Source organism: Ctenocephalides felis, unplaced genomic scaffold (assembly GCF_003426905.1).
Source record: "Ctenocephalides felis isolate EL2017-DRISC unplaced genomic scaffold, ASM342690v1 CF-g0.4_SCAFFOLD_00845, whole genome shotgun sequence".
In the NCBI taxonomy this organism is placed as follows: domain Eukaryota; kingdom Metazoa; phylum Arthropoda; class Insecta; order Siphonaptera; family Pulicidae; genus Ctenocephalides; species Ctenocephalides felis.
The window spans coordinates 77,516,128-77,525,001 of NW_020536999.1; the positions used below are offsets into that span (position 1 = coordinate 77,516,128).

The following is an 8,874-nucleotide window of genomic DNA, read 5'->3' on the forward strand; positions in this document are numbered from 1 at the left end:
TCATAAATCATACAGAAAGCCGCCGGTTCGATCCCGGCCGGAATCATCTAATGAAATCTTCTATATTTATCAAAACACAAGATTGTCGGTGCATTATCATGATGAATTTTACATCGATGTCCTCAATATAGCTGCAAATGCGTTTTGTTTTTGTAGGTACCGTGGTGTAGTGGTTATCACATCTGCTTAACACGCAGAAGGCCGCCGATTCGATCCCGGCCGGAATCATATAATGAAATCCTCTATATTTATTCAAATCCAATAAAGAGTTTTGGTGGTTTATTGACTGTCGGTGCATTCTCACGATGAATCATACATCGAAGTCTTCAATATTTATTCTAAGCTTTTATTAAATATTGGCGATGCGTGCTGCAAATGCGTTTTATTTTTGTAGGTTCCGTGGTGTAGTGGTTATCACATCTGCTTAACACGCAGAAGGCGGCCGGTTCGAACCCGGCCGGAATCATCTAATGTAGTGGTTCCCAACCTGGGGGTAATTACCCCCGCAAGGGTAAAACAAAGATTCTAGAGGGGTAACAAAGGATGGCACGAAATAGTATTAAAATAGCAATAAACAAAATAATAGTACGGTAAACAAAATAAAATAAAGTCCTATGTTTGCGCTGCAAGTGGACACAATTATTGATGTTTTCACGATACTTTAAAGATGGCGATGTAAAGGAGAAATATTTGTTCTGCAAGTCTTTGCCCGCTACTACCCGCGGCGAAGACGTATTTCAAACGCTAAAAGAGTTTATTGAGGAAAATGGCCTGATACACCATTTCGCTTTGGCTGTGAAAACGCTTCCACCCGATTTGCTAAACACGTTGTAAAAATTGTTAATCATATTCGAGGCAGCGAGAGACCAATATTAGAAAAAGTATGTGTGCGTGTGTATGTTTTTTTTTTTTTTTTTTTTTTTTGTATAGCGAAGGAAATGCCTTTATGCATCCCAGACCGGTCTTCTGTCTGGGTATGTCGGACTCGATACCGCCCTGGTATAATACCGACTAAAACCTCCGCTTGCGTGCCGGGTTCGAACCGGCCGCCTTCTGCGTGTGTATGTGTGTGTGTGTATGTGTGTGTGTGTATGTGTGTGTGTGTATGTGTGTGTGTATGTGTGTGTGTGCGTGTATGTGAACAAATTTTTTGCCACAAATCGACGTTTTTTCTAAAACGGCTGGTCCGATTTCAAAAATTTAAAAGCCACTCGATGTATCTCGATGAGGACTATTGTCGATGTATCTCGACGATCAGCCAAGCCGTTTCTTTATAAATCGCAGAAAAGTAAAAAAATTTTCGTTTACGTTTTAGCCCGCAATTCTGAATCGATTTTGAAAATTCAAAAACCGTTCGAAAGATATTGATTGGAAATCGTGCTGATTAGTTTTTGGTAGAGATCGGCCGGGCCGTTTTCTTGTAATAAAGTTTGAAAAAAAAAATTTCGACGATTTTTATGATTATTTTTTTGACGGCAGATACCATAGTCTTCTAGATCATACTAAGATATTACGGCTGTACGACAACTGGTTCAGCTTTAAAAATTCATCAAAGTTTGCAAAAGTTAGTATGGTCTTTTTGGCATGTGTCAAAATTAGAACTTTCATCGACGTTTGCTCAAAAACGCCTGAACCGATTTCAGATATTTAAAAAGCATTTGACTTATCTCGATGAGGATTATCGTTTCTCAGTTTTGTGCGACGATCGGCTGAGCCGTTTCGTTGTAATTTGGAAAAAAGTGTTAAACCTTTCGTCCACATTTAAGCTCATACTACCGAACCGATTTTAAAAAATCAAAAACTGTTCGAAAGATATTAGTTGGGAATGATACTGATTAGTTTTGGGTAAAAATCTACCGAGCCGTTATCTTGTAATTAAATGTTGAAAAAAAAATTTAAGCCGATTTTCATGAAACTATATATATATCATGGTCTTATAGAACATACTGAAATATTACGGCCTTACGACAAGTAGTTTAATTTTAAAAATTTATCAAAGTTTGAGAAAATGAGTAGTTTTTTGACGTTTGTTAAAAATAAAATTAGACGATTTAGTTGGTATAACAAGTGTACTTGGTGTTGAACATTGTAAACAATCAAAGTCCTACAGAAACTGGTTCAATTATAATTATTGATTAATTAATATTAATGATTTTTGAAAGTTTGCTTTTAGAAAATACTCCGAGTTAACGTGTTCGTTTGTTCGTTTGCAATGAATACTTTTAATCACTCATAAATTAATTTATTTATTATTGATTAAGTCGATTATTTATACATATCAAGAAGTTTATGTAACTTGCCTCAAGGCTAAATACCAAACCAACTAGTTTTTTCCTATAATCAATAGTTATGTTTGCATGTATATTTTTTATAATATTTGTATTATTTGACACAATTATTACAAAATATTTATTTTAACAAAACAATAAAACACAAAAACAAAACTGTATCAAAATCCTAAGTTAAGGGGATAAACCAGTGGTTTCCATCCTTTTCCTCCTTGCGCCCCCCTTTCGACAGAAAAAAATATTGCGCTCCCCCCCTAATTGTTCTAATATTTTAATTTAAATATACTTAACTAAAAGTATGCCAAATAATACACAATATTAAAAAAATACATACAAACATAACTATCGATTATAAGACAAAATAATTTTAATGAAAACAAATCATAGAAAAATAATAATCACACCATTAGAAAAAAGTAATGCGACGGTTGAGCTTGTTTTTCAGCATATCATCATATTTCACAATGACAAATAGATTTCTGTTCCATTCGTATTTGAACATATCTAGATTTTTTTAGATGGCAGTTTCTCAGCATTTAAAATTAATATTTCAATTACTCAACATTTAAAATTAATATTTTTAAAACAGCGTCGCGCCCTCCTTGGAACAATATAAGGCCCCCTTAGAATTGGTGCGCCCCACAGGTTGGAAATCGCTGGGTTAAACACTCACAACTGACGATAATACAAATATGTGTATGATAAAAAAGTTTAATAGTTTTATAGCCTGCAATATTTGTGGTATGAAAAATGTTATATTTTATTCAATGTTTATGAAATTTTGAAATTCACATTTAATACGCCTGTAGGCATTATAATAATAGATGCTTGGCATGCTCCTATTTCTAATTGGGATATAGAAAATGTTTAAGTTGAATTCTATTCTATTATCAATTTCTTGTAGGGTAAGTCATAATAATCGTAAAAAATTGAAAATGGAAATTTTTGCATATCTTTACCTTTCAAAGGTTACAGAACATTTGAAGTATGTGTGTTTGTGTATGTATGTTTGGATGCAATTATCGTCCACGATTTCGGGCGCACGGATTTTTTGAATAATTCAAAAAACCTTTGCTTCCTGTTGATGGCAAGACGTGCTGCGTCCCGTAGAGCATTTTTAAAACAAGTTTTTATTTTTGGTCAACTTTCTCCCATTAATAAATTACTTATAATGTATTCTTTTATTGTTGCATTTATTTTTGAAATAAGTTTTTTTGAAATAAGTATTTTTATATTAATAGATACACACCTATTAAACAGGCTGATTAAGTAATAATTTAACCTTAACTTTCTGCTTTCTTACAAGTAATATTAATACTACTAAAAAACGTACAACTTTTCACATTGCAGTACCACCCAAAAATATATTTTCAACGCACGATTCAAATGATAATTTTTAGTTATTCTTTCTAAAAAGTCTAAAATTTGTTTACAAATTTCTGTGAAAAAGTCAATGTAAAAAAAAAAAGCAAATTAATTATTATTATTAATTTGTATTTTTTAATATTTTATACAATTCGATATTATTTTGTAATAAATTCATATATATGTGGCGACCAGATGGCGCACCCAATATATCTTGAATCTAAATACCACAGGATGGCGCCTGTAATATACCACACGCAAGAGTGTGACGCACTACCGGCCGGTAAACTAGTGGGGATTACTGGCCAGGTATAAAACGCGTGTACGTAGTATAAACGATCTCTTTATCGCATTTGCCGCAGTCGGGAACGGATCAGCCTCTAGGACCCGGAAGAAGATTGAATCCAGGTTCAAGACACAGCAATAATACAATCACATACACTACTGTATTTAGTAATTATATGTATGTAATAAATAATATTATATATCATATTATTGAGTTATTTTAACAGAATATATAGTGGAAATACCCACATAAATGGTGACCCCGTCGAGTGGACAACCGCATAAAAAAATAAACTTCAAGCATGGATTCAGAAGGTACTTCTTCAAAGTATTCACAAGAGTCTCCTTCAAAGCACATTTCTCAACTCGAGTTAGTGAATCGAGTATCGGTGAAATTTCCACCATTTTGGGAGAACAGCCCGGATCTCTGGTTTTCACAAATTGAAGCACAGTTTGACATCGCAACAATAACCAATGAGAACACAAGATTCTCATATGTAATCGCAAACCTCGAGGAGAAACAGGCTCGAGAAGTAGAAGATGTCATTAAACAACCACCGACAGAAAACCCCTACTCCTACTTGAAGAAAGTACTTATAAGCAGACTATGTGCTGCGGAAGAAACCAGAATCAAACAAATCCTCTCTGAAGAAGAGTTAGGAGATCGCCGTCCATCGCAGTTTCTTCGACATTTACGTTCCCTTGCTGGCCACACGACAATCGGTGAAAGCATGTTCAGATCACTATGGATGCAACGGCTTCCTGCGTACATACGCGCCATACTACAAACACAAAGCGACCTGCCTCTAGATAAACTAGCAGCTACCGCAGATAAAATTTCAGAGGTACAGCCGTTAATCCACCACGTAGATTCAACCAAACAAGTGCACTATAATAAACCTTCCGAGCAACGCCAGAGTGATCAACTGGAAGAATTAACCAAGCAAGTGCGCGACTTACAGAAACAAATTCGATATTTAAATCAAAAAGGAAGATCAAGATCAAAAAGTAGAGAACGGGCGGAATACACAAAATGTTGGTACCATAATCAATTCGGCAGAAAAGCAAGAAAATGTCAGGCACCTTGCTCCTGGAATACGTACCGTAAAACATCTAATACAAAAAACGAGGAAAAAGATCAGTAAAGGCGACGGCTGATCACAAAACCCCTAAAGGTCACCTATTTGTTTTTGACAAAAATAATAATATTAAGTTTTTAATAGATACAGGTTCAGATGTTTTCTGCTATCCTCGGAGGTCCATTCGCAGGTGTATCAAGACAAATTACGAGTTGCAAGCAGCCAATGGTACACGGATTAAAACATACGGTCAAAAACACCTACGCCTTAACCTCGGGCTAAGAAGAGAATTCAGCTGGCAATTTATTGTAGCAGACGTGGATTCACCAATCATAGGCTCCGACTTCTTAGCTTTCTTCGGACTACTGCCAGATTGCCGAAACAAAAGGATCGTGGACGGAACCACAGGTTTGTGTACAATTGGAGTGACTATCAAGACACCCCAACAAAAAATAAAAACTCTCAAAAATAAAAGGTCAGTAATACATAACATGTTGGCAGAGTTTCCAAATTTAATTAAACCGTCTGGAACACCACGCAAAATAAAGCACAAAACAACACATTCAATAATCACAACACCAGGTCCACCAGTGTCCTGCCGCCCACGACGTCTTGCGCCTGATCGTTACAAGATCGCAAAGGCCGAATTCGAAGTAATGCTTCACGAAGGAACAGCCCGGCGTTCAAAGAGCTCATGGTCTTCGCCCTTACACCTTGTAGAAAAGAAGGATGGAGGATGGCGACCTTGTGGCAACTACCGTGCACTCAACGCACGAACTGTACCAGACAAGTACCAAATTCGTCACATCCACGACTTCTTCACCAATCTACAAGGATGCACAATCTTTTCAGTGATAGACTTGGTCAAAGCGTATACGCAAATACCAGTCGAAGAACGAGATATTCCAAAAACGGCAATATCTACACCCTTTGGTTTATACGAATTTCCATTCATGTCTTTCGGTTTGAGGAATGCTGGACAAACTTTTCAACGTTTCATTGACGAGTTATTGACCGGATTAGATTTTTGTTTCGCTTATATTGACGACATTTTAGTTTTTTCAAACAACGAACAAGAACATCGCAAGCATTTACGTGTAATATTTGAACGCCTAGCTAATAATGGGATATTAATTAATGAATCAAAAAGCACCTTTTGTGCTCCGCAAGTCTATTTTCTAGGTTACGAAATTTCCGCAGAAAGCACCAAACCACCATCTGGACGTATAGAAGATCTAAAGAATTTTTCTCGCCCAGACAACGCAAAATCACTTCGACGATTTTTGGGAATGATGAATTTTTATCGTCGTTTCATTCCTAATGCAGCATCACATCAAACAGCACTCCACGAAGCATTAGCAGGTATAAGAGGCAATCAAACAATCACGTGGACTCCAGAGCTAGACCAGGCATTTCAATGCTGCAAAGAAAGTTTGAGTAAAATTACATTGCTACATCACCCAATTCACGGCGCTTTATTGGGACTTTTTACAGCCTCTCAAACAGCTGTAGGAGCCTGCCTTCAACAAGTGGTGAACAACAAGTGGCAACCACGAGCATTTTTCTCACGCAAAATGAGTTCGCGACAGAGCTCATGGCCAGCTTATCACCGTGAGTTATTAGCAGTCTATCTGGCTGTACAACATTTTAGACAATTTTTGGAAGCCCACCATTGCACAATATTTACCGACCATAAACCGTTAACATTTGCATTTCAACAGCGTCGCGAGAAACTACCACCGGTCTAATTAAATCAACTAAATTTTATTTCTCAATTTACGACAGATTTTAGGCATATTCCAGGTCACGAAAACATCACTGCCGACACATTGTCTCGTATCAATCTGGTATCAACAACAGAAGAAATCAACCACGAGATCATTGCAGAATATCAGCGTGATGATCCAGAACTAAAACAACTAATCGCTGGCAATAGCACACTTCGCCTTCAACAAGTACCTATCCCCGGTTCCAAGATCAAAATTTACTGCGACATGACAAGATCGACTCAGCGCCCATATGTACCTGGTCCACTACGGCAACGAGTTTTCGAACTTTTACATCAGTTGAGCCATCCTGGTATCAGAGCAACGGCGAAGTTGGTTAGTTCCCGTTATGTTTGGCCGTCTATTCAAAAGGATTGCCGCACTTGGGCGCGTAGCTGTCAACAATGCCAACGTGCTAAGATATCCCGTCACGTACACTCGCCACATGGATCAATCCCATTGCCGACAGGAAGATTCGCACATATGCACATAGGCATTATTGGACCACTACCATCAGTCGACTCATATAAATATTGTCTAACCGTTATTGATCGGTTCACAAGATGGCCTGAGGTGTGGCCATTAAAAAGCATCTTGGCAGAAGAAGTTGCTCAAGGCTTATCATCGTCCTGGATCTCTAGGTTTGGAGTACCGACAAAAATTACTACCGATCAAGGAAGACAATTTGAATCATCACTGTTCCGAGCATTAAATAACACAACTGGCACAACACGTTTCCGAACATGCAGTTATCATCCATGTTCAAACAGTCTTATAGAAAGGTTTCATAGACAATTAAAAGCAGCAATCATGTGCTACGAAAGAACAACATGGCTAGAGGCACTCCCACTAATATTACTTGGCATGCGCTGTGTTTTTAAACCAGACATACAAACATCTCTAGCGGAGTTAGTATATGGCGAACCACTTAGTCTACCAGGAGATATGGTAACTACTTCCCAAACAGAAACCTCCACTGAAGACATAACGAATTTTGTTCCTAGAATCCGACAGCATATGGCAAAGTTGAGACCCACTCCAGCATCCGATCACTCTAATAAGAAGGTTTTTATTTTTCAGGATTTAAAAACTTGCACACACGTGTTTCTTCGGAACGATACCGTAAGAAAATCACTTCAACCACCATATTCCGGACCATACAAAGTCATAGACCGATCGGACAAAACATTCACAATCCAAAGGGCAACACAAAATATTAAGGTGTCCATTGACCGCATCAAGCCAGCGTATATGTTATATGCAGAAGGGACAAACGATTAAACTTATAGAACCAGATCAGGACGTAAGGTTCGTTTTCGGTTGCCTTGACCTCCGGTCTCCGCAGGGGGCTGATGTGGCGACCAGATGGCGCACCCAATATATCTTGAATCTAAATACCACAGGATAGCGCCTGTAATATATCACACGCAAGAGTGAGACGCACTACCGGCCGGTAAACTAGTTGGGATTACTGGCCAGGTATAAAACGCGTGTACGTAGTGTAAACGATCTCTTTATCGCATTCGCCGCAGTCGGGAACGGATCAGCCTCTAGGACCCGGAAGAAGATTGAATCCAGGTTCAAGACACAGCAATAATACAATCACATACACTACTGTATTTAGTAATTATATGTATGTAATAAATAATATTATATATCATATTATTGAGTTATTTTAACAGAATATATAGTGGAAATACCCACATATACATCAAATTAAAATTAAAATATTCTATATAAATTAAAATATTGATTTAAATATTTTGATACTGATAATTACAGTTATAACTGGAATAGAACTTTTTCCATGAATTAATAAATTAAATAATTTTTAATTGATTTAAGAGTATAAAATGCAAAAATTATTAATAATTAGAAGTGACTTAAAAAAATCGTTTACTTATAAGCTTGAGCAAGAAAAAACTGGAAAGTAACAAATTTAAAAGTAAAGATTTATTTGATTTTTTTTATTTGTAAGACTTTTTGATATAAGTTTATAATTATTAGTAATGCGTGCAACCTATAGTGATACATCTATATATATTAATAAAAACAATTATCTAAATACTTAATTATGACAATTGTACTTAT

At 36.7% G+C, this 8,874-nt stretch overlaps 1 protein-coding gene and 2 non-coding genes across 3 annotated transcripts; all 3 read left to right on the forward strand.

Moving 5' to 3' along the window:
- The first annotated feature begins 155 nt into the window (after positions 1–155).
- Trnav-aac lies at positions 156–228 on the forward strand. The gene has a single exon. It is a non-coding gene; the product is annotated as a tRNA-Val (tRNA).
- Positions 229–393: 165 nt separating this feature from the next.
- On the forward strand, positions 394–466 carry Trnav-aac. Its single transcript has one exon. It is a non-coding gene; the product is annotated as a tRNA-Val (tRNA).
- A 3,774-nt stretch (positions 467–4,240) lies between these two features.
- On the forward strand, positions 4,241–5,083 carry LOC113389845. Its single transcript, XM_026626844.1, has one exon. The coding sequence runs from the start codon at positions 4,241–4,243 to the stop codon at positions 5,081–5,083; it is 843 nt and encodes a 280-aa protein (XP_026482629.1).
- The last annotated feature ends 3,791 nt before the right edge of the window (positions 5,084–8,874 follow it).